The 14,376-nt window shown below is 40.4% G+C and overlaps 1 protein-coding gene across 1 annotated transcript in view; it reads left to right on the top strand.

Moving 5' to 3' along the window:
* Positions 1-14,376, top strand: part of Adamts9 (ADAM metallopeptidase with thrombospondin type 1 motif 9) — a 171,965-nt gene that overhangs the window by 68,536 nt on the left and 89,053 nt on the right. The window contains exons 19-22 of the mRNA XM_028773009.1: positions 1,279-1,489; positions 1,969-2,133; positions 4,296-4,460; positions 11,497-11,616. Of these exons, the coding sequence (XP_028628842.1) occupies positions 1,279-1,489; positions 1,969-2,133; positions 4,296-4,460; positions 11,497-11,616 (661 nt within the window). The remainder of the gene's footprint in view (positions 1-1,278; positions 1,490-1,968; positions 2,134-4,295; positions 4,461-11,496; positions 11,617-14,376) is intronic.

Raw genomic sequence — 14,376 nt, 5'->3', positions numbered from 1 at the left:
GTAAACTGCTCCTGCAAGCACGGGGCCCTGAGCTCAGTCTCCAGAGCCCACATTTAAAATGTCAAGTGCAATGGTGCAGCTGTGTAACCTCAAAGCTGGGGGAAGAATGGAACCCACGGGGCGGAGGAAGGTTCTAGCAAAATCTGAGATTCCCAGGTCTCAGTGACAGAGCCTGTCTCAGAAAATAAGGTAAGACTAGTAAAATAGTTCAGAGAGATAAACTTCATGACCTGAGTTGGATCCCTGGAGCCACATAGTGGAAGATGAGAACTATACTCTGACCTTCACACCTGGTAAACACACACACACACACACACACTGTGTTTAAAGCAACAGGTAGAAGACACCAGAGAAACAATACCTTTAGTAGCTTCCGCATGTACCATGAACATCTACACACATGCACACACACGAATACACAGATACACACATATAAATACAAACACACACACCAACACACATGTTCACACACACAGTCACATATACACCGACACATACAATTACACACAGATACACACATGCACACACACACATAATGTCTGCTGTCTTTAAGAAATTTCCAGCCGTGTGTGTGTGTGTGTGTGTGTGTAGAGTGTACAAATACATGTGCAAGGGTGTGCACCTGCTACCCAGAAGCTGGAGGAGGTCAGTCGTTCTGTTCCATCACTCTCTGCTTTGTTCCTTTGAGACAGGATCTCTTATTGATCCTGATGCTGAACTGATGTCCCACTCCCCAAATGTAGTCTTTATTCCAGAACAACAACAACAGCAATAATGTGCATAGTGTATAATAAGGACACTTTATTTTTTTAAATTATATTCCATATTATTCATGCCTGTATTATCATCAGTCACTGACCACTTGCAAGCACAGACAAATAAAAACGGAGCATTCCCACGGATGAGTTTTCAAAGAGCGGGCCTAAGGAGCCAAATGAAATGCTTCATATAAAAGTTGTTGTTCTTGCTTTGCTGAGTTCCAGTTTGTTTGTTTGTTTGTTTGTTTTTCTTTTTCTTTCTGCTGCTTGAATTTCAGACTAACTATACCGAGAGATTATTCACAGAGGTAGATTTCTGGCTATGGTTCTGTGACTTCCATGAACATTGGCAGCCATGAAAATTACATGGATACATTGGCTTGAAGTTGGATTGTATCTGGCTGTGACTTTGAGCTTTCATCATATTTGGTTAAGAGGGAAAGACCTCAGCTTTCCTACTGGTTGGATGTGACCCTTGTATTTAACACAAATGTTGGGTTTTCACCTTATTTACCTTTAGGTGGCACGTTGCCAGCAAGAGCGAATGCAGTGCCCAGTGTGGTTTGGGGTACCGTACGTTAGACATCCACTGTGCCAAATACAGCAGGGTGGACGGGAAGACGGAGAAGGTGGATGACAGTTTTTGTAGCAGTCAACCCAGACCAAGCAACCAGGAGAAATGCTCAGGGGAGTGCAGCACAGGTGGATGGCGCTATTCAGCCTGGACCGATGTAAGTTGCCTCTCATCTGAGTCTTGGATACCAAGTCTGATGAGCTGATCGTGGCTTCTTCTGGGATTGTGTTAGGAAAACCCATTTAAACTGCATGGAGAAGAGATCTGCGATTGATTTACACTGCCTGGCTAAGTCAAGCTCTGAAAGGAAGGCTCCAAAGCTTAATTTGTATTGTCTCACTTGAATATAATATACAGAAAACTGTTAATGGTACAACTAATCAGCCAATCTTTTTTTTTTTTAGATTTCAATTTTAGTCTCAATTTGTCAGTGAGATAATATTGACATCAATATAAACCTAATAATTAGCATTGAAAATAAAATCCCTAAATAACAACTAGAATTGGCTATGATAGGGCATGTATTTCTTAAGGGTTGAAAGATATAGCATAGCCATGATTTTAAGCATTCTTTATAAGGAATTCAGAAATACCCTATTTTCTTTTCTTTTCCTTTCTTTTTTAAAATGATCATAGTGTTCTAAAAGCTGTGATGGCGGTACCCAGAGAAGAAGAGCAATTTGTGTCAACACTCGTAACGACGTCCTAGATGACAGCAAATGCACACACCAGGAGAAAGTCGTTGTACAGAGATGCAATGAATTCTCCTGTCCCCATTGGAAAACAGGAGACTGGTCAGAGGTGAGAAAGGGAAGCTCTGGTTCCTAGCTTAGCTCAGATGATTCTGGATTCCCCAGTGTCTGGCAGAGGTGTAGACTACTGTATGGTTCTTCCATCTCACACCCCGACCCTTAGGAAACAATGACTCTGATTCTCCGTTTACATTATGATTGAAACCCTTTAGTCTGCCTGGGACCTCAGCATCACTAGGGGTTTGGCTGGATCTCACAGCCCACTAGCTTCTGCTGCTGACTCTGACGGAGTGGTTGTTCCCTTCCCCCACTTAGACCTATAAATCGTTGGCTGGAAATTGAGGCTTAATTAAGTGTGAGGTTAAAATAGTTTAGGCATAAATCCAACAAAGAGGATTTCCATTTTCCTCGTCTTTGAAATAAGAGATTAGACCACCGGGCTTACACATCCAGTCATGCGGGAGCACTTGGTTAGGGGGAAGCCCAGGCTGAGTATTCCAGAATAATGACTTCTCACCTCTTGCCTTATGAAGCCCAAGGCAATCTCATTTGTGCCCTGTCTTTGAATCTTTGGATACAGTATTCATCTTTACTATTAATGTAGCTCAACACTGTTACAGCCCAGTGAGAATCTCGGCAAGAGGGATCCTCACATCACCTCCTTCAGGGAATGCAAGTGGTTGAGGAATAGACTTCCATTATTAACTGGACAAGTCAGAAATGTGCAGAAGCAATGGTGCTACAACCACAGCTCCTACACACACACACCCTTATCTCTCCCCATGTGAGTGGAATGTTAGCTGTGTATTTCAGGTGTCAAATCTGAACAAAATACCCCTAATGCTGCTGGAATGGTCAAGTATCGGCATGCATCCTTATTTGTGTCTGATTTGTGGACACACAATCAACAAACTTGGTGCTTTCCCAGTAGGTTAAGTACTAAATCCTTGCTTTTTAAAAAATATGATTGAAGATAGAGGTTTCACATTTAGGTATCTAATACTTTAATGTCCAGTTATTAACAAAGCCAGATGTAGGGGTACATGTCTCTATTCCTACTCTTAGGAGATCAGGAATTCAAGACCACCCTTGGCTGTGTGTACTGTAATGAATTTAAGGCTTAGCCAGAGACACATGAGACCTTTGTCTAAAAAATAAAGGAGAGGAAAGTTTTATAGCAAGCCCTGACTAAGCAGGTACTTGAATAAATACTGGACGTGCAGCTTGAATGTCCCAACACTTAGCTACCACTCAGAGACTGGAAAGAAAAGAGTAAACAGTTGAAAAAAAAACATTTGATTATTTTACTTTGTCTTTTGTGCTCCTTAGTTATTTTTTAATTTTTCCAAAATGAACCCAAATAATAATGATGATTATACTTAACTTTTTTTTCTTTTTTGAGAATGTCATACATGAATACTGTATGTGCTAGACACTTTAGTTTCTCTAGGTCAGAATTATTGTCATCCCTATTTTATAGATGTAAATATTGAGGCTCAGAGACACTGTGACTTGGTCATAGAGGCATACAAGTTGATGGGGCTTTTAATTCTTCACACTGAACCTCTGTGATGGAAAATCCTGACTACTGTTTGTTTCTCAGAGCATGGTACTCTGTTTTTCTGTGTTTGAATCTGGCCATAAGACCTCAAATACAAAGGGAATAAGAGAAAATGATTTGGGAAAAGGAGAAGAAGGAGAAAAGAGTGAAAAGAATAGGGGGCAGCTAGTGGGAGCAAATATGGGTGAAGCATAATGATATGTATGCTTGAGAATTTCATAATGAAATCGAATAAGAACCCTGGAAGAGGGGATTGAGGATGTGGCTCAGTTGGAGGAGCACTTGCCTCACACGCACAAAGCCCTGGGTTGGATGCCCAACAGCATATAACTCAGACTCAGTGGGCACGCCTACAAAGAGAGGAGCTGGGCAGAGAGGATCGGAGTATTCAGTGACCCTCAGCTACATGGTGAGTTGGAGACCAGCCTGGGCTTCAAGAGGCTGTGCCAGGATAAAAAGAAAGAGGGAAAGGAGAAAGAGAACAGGATGAAAGGAAGCGAAGAGCAATGGAGGTATTTGCTCCTTGCTGCTCGGCAGTGGGGAGGGGCCGGAGGTGAGAAGAGGCCACCTGCTCTCATCAGAGAACAGCCCCCACAGGCTCCAGCACATTGATCACAAGCAACCCTGATGGCCTCTGCTTCTCATTCCAGTGCTTGGTCACCTGTGGGAAAGGGCATAAGCACCGCCAGGTCTGGTGTCAGTTTGGCGAAGATCGATTAAGCGATAGAATGTGTGACCCTGAGGCCAAGCCGGAGCCTACGCAGATGTGTCAGCAGCCAGAGTGTGCAGCCTGGCAGGCGGGTCCCTGGGGACAGGTATTTTGAATGATAAGATTCTTAACTGCATTCTTTCCCCCCTTATCTGGAGAGGGGCATTCCAGTGGTGGGGTTTTACTGCAGTGTGACTTGGCCTGCACTGTACTTCAGCAGCTCCAGGTCCAGCACATGGGACTCCTGCTGTCCTGTAATGCTTCCAGGGTTACCTTGCCCTGCTGGAGCTGATTACTCTAGTTACAACTCCACGTGCAGGTTTTCACCCTGTTCTAAACTGTGCACAAGTATTTAAACAAATTCACAACAGACGTGGCATCTGGCAGATGTAATCCTCCCTGGAGTGAGTCTCTGTGGGTATGTGATCCTGCCTGCCAGCTGATTTGGACTAGAGGGTCTGGGCTGAGCTTTGGAAGGAATAGTTTGGCTGCCAGCAAGAGGGAATCCAAAACTCACCTCTCATAAATAAGTGAGATTCTTCAAATGTAGTCAGATCAAAGGGGTCCAGCAACATAATCGTCGGGTTGAGAATCTTTTCCTAGTCTTCTAGTGTATAATGGGTTCCACATCTACCATTTCTAAAGGAGAGAGTGCACGTCCCCTGGGCCCAGTTTGCTCTTGGAATCTAGTCTTTCCTAATATAGAAGCAAGAGAGTGCTGTGTACTATTTAAGCAGCACTCCAAGTTCCCAGTAGAAGTGGAACAGCTGTCTGCTGTCACTTATGCAATCTGTTGAAGAATGACTCCCTCCGCCCTGACCAGCCACGGCCACTCCTGTTCCTTAGCCTCTGTCATCTCTAAACTTTAGTGCAATACACAGGCAGCTTTACAACTGTGTCTCCGGCTTCCTTGTCCTTACTGATAGTGTTTTTAAAATTTGTCTTATTATATTTTTTAACACTTAGTGGGGGGAGTGTTAGAGAGAGAGGAGAGAGAGAAAGAAAGAAAGGAGAGAGAGGGGGAGGGAGGGAGAGAGAAAGGGAGGGAGGGAAAGTGAGAGAGACAGAGAGAAACAGAGAGAGAGAGAGAGAGAGAGAGCTGTCTGTCTGTCTGTCTGTCATGTACAAGTGGAGGCTAAAGGACAAGCTACAGAGCTGGTTCCTCCCTCCACCATGTGGGTCCTAAGGACTCAACTCAAGTCTTCATCTTGGAAGCAAGCAGCTTTGCCCACTGAGCCATTTTCAGACCCCCATACTGACACTTTTCTGCTAGAATCTTCTGCCCCAGAGAACACCCCAGTCCAGTGGCAAATCATGTCTAAATAAAGAAAGCCCCTTTATCCTCTCAAACAGTGTTTCTTATTTGTCTAAATATCTATAGCATTTCCTGACTAATGAGAGGCCGTAAGCATACCTTGGGCTCACTGTCAAGTAGATATGTGACTGCATATCACAGTTGTAACTGACAGACAGTTTCTCATCCATCTTTTGCCCATCTCTCTTACAAGGGATCTGGCCTTTCTCTAACTGATCATGCAACTTAGGCAAACACTATATCTAAGATATTATTAAAGAGTCAAAAATACTCATAAAAAGTTTCCAAAATATGTGTTAGCAAAGAGAAAAAAAAATCAAACACACTGCTGACTGAGCACAACACTTTAAACAAACAATCAAACGAACAAACATTTTTAAACCTTGCATTGGAATTGTAATCTACCTGTATATTTAATTGAATAGAAACACACAGGACATAAAATTGACTATCTTAAACAAATTGATGTTATTTAGTGTATCCATGTTTTATGACCTCAATCTACTTTCAGACTATTTCCAGCACCCCAAAAGAAACCCTGTACACATTCAGCTATTATTTCCCATCCCCCTCTTCTCTAGCCTCTGGCAACCCCCTAGTTTGCATTTGGAGTCTGTGGATTTGCATAAGCTGGACTTATCATAAGCATGGGCGGCTGTGTGTAACACGCATCCTCTGTGGCTGGCTTCATTTACACTACACAAAGCTTCTCACACTCATCTTCATCTGATACTGCTTCCTGTCAACTTCTGAATCCTACCCCATTGTGTGGATGAGTGTCTAAAATAGATATTTGGGTTCTCCCCACACTTTGACGACTATGAATTTTGCTGGCATAAATGAAAAAGTATTTATTTTAGTGCCCAATGACACTTATTTGGACTCTGCTACCCAGGGATAGAATTGCTGGCTCCCATAGTAACTCTGTGTTTAGGTTTTTAACTTCCAAGTGGCTTTCTCCAGAGACTGTACCATTTTCCATCCCTCCCAGCAATATATAAGCAATATACAATTTCTTTTGTTTTACAACCATGGAAATGATTTTAATCAGATTTGAATCTATGGCTTGTAAAATTTGGATTGGTAATGTTTCAAAATTTTAATTCACACTCATTTGTAATGTCTTAATTTAAGCAATCACTTACTTAAAACCTTTTGATACATATGAAAATGCTACTTTTAAATAAAAAGAAAAACACAAATGTCAAGATCAAACCAATATTCTCAAGAAATGCAACATAAATGTGAATCAAATACTTATTTAAATATTCAAGTATCCACTCCATTGATAGAAATCACCAAATAAAATATACTGATGGAAAGTTTCTTTCATATCATTGTCAACAGTTACTATCTTCCGTTTGAAACTGTAGCCCTTCCACTGAGTGTAAAGTGCTGTCTCGCTATGGTTTCTGCTCATATGTCCCTAATAGAAAAAGATGTTGGTCAATCAGCCATGTGTTTGTCACCATTTGAATATCTTCTTTGGAGGAATGTCTAGTCAAACTTCTTGTGCATTTAAAAAGATTAGAATGGACCCTATCTGATCTGGGCTGTGGCTCTGTAGGCAGAGTGTTCTCCTAGCATGAAACAAGTCCTGGGTTCATCCCTAGTACCAGGCATGATGCATACACTAGGAATGCTGGCATATCCCTATCATTTCAGTATTCAGGAGATGGAGGCAGGAGGATCACAAATTCAGAGTCAACCCTGATGACATAGACAGTTCAAGGCCAGCCTGAGCTACATAGAACTCTTCTACCACTCCCCCCCATCTCATCCCAAAGGAATCAAGCAAACCTATCAATCACTTTAAAATGTACCTTTTTCCACTTTTCCCACGATCTTCCCAGTACCCTTCCTGTTCCTAGTCTCACCCAGGTGTTTAAAGGTCAAGAGGCTGTTGATGTTATTTGAGTTCTGTATGTGTCCTGGGTATCGATTCTTAAAAATCAGATATATCACTTACGAATACTTTTTCTCTCTCATTTGTTACTTTTTTTTAAACTGTCGATCATGTCTTTTGGTGGACAGATGTTTTTCATTCAGGCAGAGTGTAATTTATTTGTTCTTTTGTTGTCTTTGTTTATAATATCATAGTGAACAAATCAATGGCAAATCCAATAGCTCAAATGCCCTTTTTATTTTTAGAGTTAAAAATAGTTGGAGCTATTGGTTTTAGGCAGCCGATGCATTGTTAATTTTACACACACACACACACACACACACAGAGACACACATATGAGATGGAAATCTGGCTTCATATGTGTGGGTAAACAACTATCCCTGTACTATTTGTTGAAGATACTTTCCTTCTTTGTTAAGAGTATTGGCATACCTGTCAAAAATCACCAGAGCATAAACGTAAAAGTTTGTTCCTGGACTTGGAACTCTGCCCTACTAGTCTGACTACCTGTCCTGATACCAGCATGAAACCATTTCAATTCCTTTCAAAAGTTTTGAGATTGGAAAATATGAGTCCTCCAACTGTATTCTTTTTTTTTTATTTGTGGGTGCTTGGAATCTCTTCCCATTTTGTATAAAACCTCCTTTTGTATGAACCAGTCTGTATTCACACCTCACAAATGCTGTGTGATTTTTTTCACTGGGTTTGAATGGACTCTAAATCTCTTTGGGGAATATTGACTTACTTTTTTTTGCCTTATTGCAGTAAATAAATATCTTTCAGTTTATTTAAGCCCTTTAATTTCGTCACTCCTTTAGAGATTTTATCATAGAAGTCTTTCACATTTATGATTACATTTTTTTTCCTGATGATTTTATTCTTTGGGATATTATCATAAATGAACTTACTTTCTTAATTTCCCTTTTGGTTATTTCTGATGATTTGTAGAAACACATCTAATTCATCATAATCATCATCATCATTTTTTATTATTTTTATTTCATTGGGTGTTCAGAAACTGCTGGTTTTGAGTGTTAACTATGGTGGTTTCTCTGCAGATTCTTCGGGATGTCTGTGTTTGTTGGGATAACACCTACAGATAGGATAGGCTTGCCTTCTCTTTCCAGTCTGACTTTTATCTCTCCCTGCTTTGTCTCCAGCTATACCTCCAGTGTGCTCAGAATAGTGAAGGTTACAGGAGACATCCTTTTCAGGTTCCTGACTCAGAGAAGAAAGCCTTTCCCCTCTGTGTGGGAAGCATGCAGATGGGTAGTTTTCCATGTAGAGGAAGGGCCCATCACTTTTTTGGATGCATTTGCACGAAAAGGTTGTTTGTTTGCTTGTTTGTTTGTTTTAATTTTGCCAAGTGACTTTTTTTTCAGTTGACATAATTATAAGTCTTTTTAGGAACTTCTTTCTTTCTGTTTTAGCTACTTATATGATACATTTCATTAATTTTTTTTTTAATTGCAAGTCAGCCTTGTATTCCTGGGCTAAGTCCCACATGACTACAACCCATATTGTTACAGGGTTTAATTGCTAGTATTTTCTTGAAAGATTTTGTATCTTTATTTACAAGAGACATTTGTTCATATTCCCCCCTCAACACACACACACACTTTTGATATTGATATCACTGGCTCTACAGGATAAATTCTCAAGAAATAACTGAAAGTTGTCTCAATATTCTTGCCTTGAATGTTTTTTGCAATGTTTTTAATAAGAGACAAGATATTTGGTTCTTGCATATTTAGGTGCTGACCTTGTAAAAAATGATCCCTCCTCAATATTTTGGGAATGTTTGAAAAGAACTGATGTTAACATTTCTTTAAATTTTTAGCAGCATTCACTTGGACTCAATTGGAAATTTTTTATTATTGAATCACTCTCTTTGTGTAGATATATTCATATATTTATTTCTTCTCTGTCTTTTGGTAGTGGGGATTGAACCTAGGCCCTCAGGTATGCCAGTCATGTGTTTTCCCACAAGCCACACATCCTGACCTCTGGTTTTTTGTTTTATTCTGTAATTTGTTCAAGTCTACTGTGGTATTTATTACTTACTTTCCTCTTCTTTGGGGTTTAGCTTGTTCTTCCTTTTGTTCTTTAAGGTAAACATTTAGTTTATTTTTTATTTCTTTTAATTCATTCTTTGAAAATTTTATATAGTACATTTTTTTCTCATGTTATTTTCTGTCCTTCACCTCCTCACAAATCTTCCCTATCTTCCTACCCACCCAAGTTCATGTACTTTCCTTTAGTGGCCAAAGAGTCACTAAAAACCATTCAGTCTGATTTGTGTTGGTCATCTACTCCTGAGTACCGAGAATGACTCGGAGTGTGATTGCTATACCCAGTGTCACTTCATTGAAGACAACTGAACTTAAAGTCAGCACATAATAGGGGACAATATCCCAATTAGCCACCAAATGCTACCAAGTTAAAAACCCCATAGCAAGCCGGGCGGTGGTGGCGCACGCCTTTAATCCCAGCACTTGGGAGGCAGAGGCAGGCGGATTTCTGAGGCCAGCCTGGTCTACAGAGTGAGTTCCAGGAGAGCCTGGGCTATACAGAGAAACCCTGTCTCGAAAAAAAAAAACAAAAACAAAAACAAAACAAAAAAACCCATAGCAGGAATCAGTTACATCTTTTTGAGGCATTGGCCAAAGGGGCCCATAGACATCACCACTACCACCCCAGCACTACAGGCTATTGCCAGTGCTATAGCTTACCCTCCACAACTTGAACATAAGCTCCTATTGCTAGTAAGTCTACTGTTTTGAAGTCTTTCTAATTAATTTATATGTAGCCATTTGCCATAATGCATTTCCCTGTGCACCCTGATTTCACCGTGTCTCTCCAGTTCTCTTCTGCTTCTTTCATATTTCTCCCCAGAGTATATTCTAATACCTCAGCGATTTGTTCTCTGACATACTGCTTGTTTAATTCATGCAGGGAATTTATCAGTTCCCACACATGGATAAACTTTCCAGGTTTGCTTTTGCTACTGTCCCATTTCATTGTGGTCAGAGAAGATACGTCCCACATTATCTAATCGATGACTGATGCTTGTTGTGTGGCCACACTGGTGGCCTACCTTGAAACAATGTTTCATGTCCATTGAGATGAACATACAGTATGGTTGGAAGAGTAGGAATTGTCATGATCCTTTGTTACCCAATTTTTCATCTTCTTTCTTCATTAAGTACTTGTCTACTTACTGAAAATTGTAAAGTTATTATCATTAAAACTCCAATTAACAGTTGACTTATATCTATTGTTGCTGGGTTAGTGACTTTTTCACTGTAGGAATGGATTCTTTCAACATCTTCTGCTGTCTTACCCATAACACCCCCACCCCCATCCCTTTCCTTTGCCTGTAACTCTGACAGAGTGCCTTGCAGCCACTGTATTGATCTCTGATATACTTACCTAACTTTTGGCTATTATATATGTAGATGCTTTCCAGTATCTTGTCTCCTTCTAATAACTCTGCAAAAAGCATCCTATGCAGAAATATTGACACAACTTTCAATTATTTTCTGGGAACTATTTCCCAGAAGTCAAAGATCACAGAGGTGTACAAAATACCTGTGTTAACCAGGATACTCTAGCAGGTAGAGTGTGAAAGACCTGACAGTTATGGAGACATGCTCCTCTTCCTTCTGGAGCTCATGATCAAGGAGCTAAACCCTTACAAGTTTAATTCCAGTAGCAGACAGAAAGAATTCTAAATGTCATAATAACAATTGACCAGTGTGAATTATGTGAAGCAAGAGTACATAGTTTACCTAATCTCTGGGTGCCAGCCCTGAGGTCTACTGTGACAGGAGAACTTTTCTCTTATAGAAAAGAATATTATGGGGTTGTATATGTGAAAGAAAGAGTTTGGTGACATTTTGTTTTATTTCATTCCCCCAGTGCAGTGTCACTTGTGGACAGGGATACCAGCTAAGGGCAGTGAAGTGCATCATGGGGACTTATATGTCAGTGGTCGATGACAATGACTGTAATGCAGCAACTAGGCCAACCGACACGCAGGTGAGTCTCCTGTTTCAACTCAGGTACTGGGTTTGGGCTGTAAAGGGCCAAAATCTCACTGGTTCAGACAAAACGGAAACGTTCCTATAGGAAAATCCACAGGCAGAATAGCCAGGATATAACATTATCTGGGAATTACTTCTTATTTTCTTCCCCATCTAGAATCTAACTTCTTTTTATCTGGGTTTGTCTTTTTTAAGTTCTTTTAAGTATTTGTGCTTCATTCTTCTCGAATAGCAAGTATTAGCTGGTTTTATCTTGAATGTAGAAATCTTATATACTTTATTTGAAGATTCCTCCAGGAGTTCAGGTTTAAATGCAAGAAGTGTGTGCCACTCGAGCTAGTTCGGAGCAACTCTTAAGACCTCACAGCAAACTTCACAGGGTCTTGTGAGCTACAGACTGCTCTTAAAACTGCAAAGTACTGGGGAGGAGGACAGCTTAGAGCCTCACCACTCACCGCTTAGAAAGTTACTATTTATTGCAGTAACCTGTGCTCTCAGAAGGTCACTGACACCTGTATGCAGCTGTGGTGTCTCCTCAGCTCTGTTAACAAGGTCAAGTGCATAGCTTGGCAACCGGCGTGGGGACAGAGCACGCAACACAGATGCCAGCAGGTGCTGTAACTTACAGCTTCATTTACTGTTTTGACCACTGTTTTTGAATTCAGAAGGTGACAGAGAGACTTTAGCAATTTGTAGTCAGTTTACTATGAATAATACCCGGAGGGGAATATTTGAAAATGATTATTTGATTCTGGAAAGGATTTTTTCTTCAGTAGCGTAAGGTCTCAGGCAGCCCAGGCTGGCTTCGCTCTTTGTAGCTAAGAACAATTTTTAATTTCTGATCCTCTTACCATCTACTTCTTGAGTTGTGAGCTTCCCAACATGTGTCGTCCTGGTTTAAGCAAGTCCTGTGTATTGAACCTAGGGTTTCATACATGCTAGCAAGGATTCTACCCACTCAGATATATCCCTACCCTTACCTCCTAAACTCCCACACACTCTATATAATTCAGTGACACAATTCAACTATCTTTTTCAGCAATTATAGTCATCCTTTGGCAATAGGTTCAAAAGTTCAACAAAAAAGTCAATATAAGTCTATTATTAGAATTAATTGGCTATATGAATTCTGAGATAATTGTAGGTATTAATGTCATTGGTAAAATTTTTGCTATATATCATGTAACTCAGTAAAATGTCTAAGTGTGCACAGAACTACACATATCTGTAATTTCTGCTTGTATATATAAACATACACACACACATACACACATACACACACACACACACATACACACATACACACTTACACACACATACACACACATACACACACATATACACAAATACACTCACATATACACACACATACACTCACACACACACATACACACACACATAAACACACATACACTCACACACACATACACACACACACACACACACACACACAGTTTTTCCCCTCGTGAGAATACAGTGCTTCACAAGCTCACTGTTCTGTGTGTGATCTTGGTATCATTTACATCAACAGAAGGTTTGAGTTTGCATAACAGGTTTGATAACTACTAAAGATAGATTTAAGCCTTATGCAGCCAATTGACTGCCTCCAAGCTGGGCACCCTCAGTTGGGTGCACTTTACTACCTGTCATTTATGGATAAAGAATCATGAAGGGTGAATTTAATGATGTTCATCATATTATTGCTGCTTATCAATTAACCTAATAAGTAGTATACCTGTATAAACTTTATTTTTATAATTTTATTAAAATATTCAAAATAACAGGGAATACTCTCAGTTGGGAAAAATATTTTTCTGCACAAGCGTGAGAACTTGAGTTCAGTTTCCCAGTACTGGTATTAAAGCTGGGCACAGGGGTTTGTCTGTAACCCTAAAGTAGGAGGGAGAAATGGGTGTATCTCCCTGGAACTCATGGGCCAGCAAGCTTAGCTAATCAGTGAGCTTCACATTGTGTGAGAGACCCTGTCTCTAAGGTACCAAGTGCTTAAGAAAGACAGCCAATATGCCAATATCAACCCCTGGCCTATACATACACACACACACACACACACACACACACACACACACACACGCAGTAGTTAGTCTTAAGAAAATATCTTTACATAAGGTGAAAACTTAGTAATTCCCTTAGCAATTGCAATGGGATTTTTCTCATTCTATAGTGTTCATTAATCCATAGGCTCCCACAGTCAAAGCCTATGGATAAATTGTTTACTTTTTGCAAAAGTCCCCTTGGACTCTCTTTGGAGCACAGGCAAAGGAAAAAGCTAGGTATGGAGCCAGGTAGTAGAATTTTCACACTGTATATAAAGTTATGCCATATGTAAAGTTTGAAGGTGAACAAGCATCAGTGAGTGACCTTCAGACCAAGCATCAGTGACCTTCAGTCTCAGGCCCCAGCACTTCTGCACCGAGTCAGCTGACTCCTGGGCCCTTGATAACTATGTATCAAACCAAGGAGCTGTGGGCAGCTGCTGAGGCTGGGACTGATTATAAACAGGTGTGTTCTTTTGTTTTCCACTCTGTAAATAAGAGACTGGTATCCACCCACAGACAACTGAGTTCACTACAGCAATGTTCTCCGAGTGATTGAGGGGCATTATGTGAATTCCTACTGTTGGCCTACAGAAAATTCCTTTTTTATCAAAGGCTGACCTTCAGGGCCCCGGGTGTTATCTTTAGGTGCCCCCTGGGAAAACAAGTTTAGGATTAGCAAATTTTGATTAGGAAACTAC

The sequence above is a fragment of the Grammomys surdaster genome, unplaced genomic scaffold, assembly GCF_004785775.1.
Source record: "Grammomys surdaster isolate TR1022 unplaced genomic scaffold, NIH_TR_1.0 220, whole genome shotgun sequence".
Classification (NCBI taxonomy): Eukaryota; Metazoa; Chordata; class Mammalia; order Rodentia; family Muridae; genus Grammomys; species Grammomys surdaster.
Note: the sequence above shows the minus strand (reverse complement) of the source record. Positions and strands in the feature narration are given on the sequence as shown.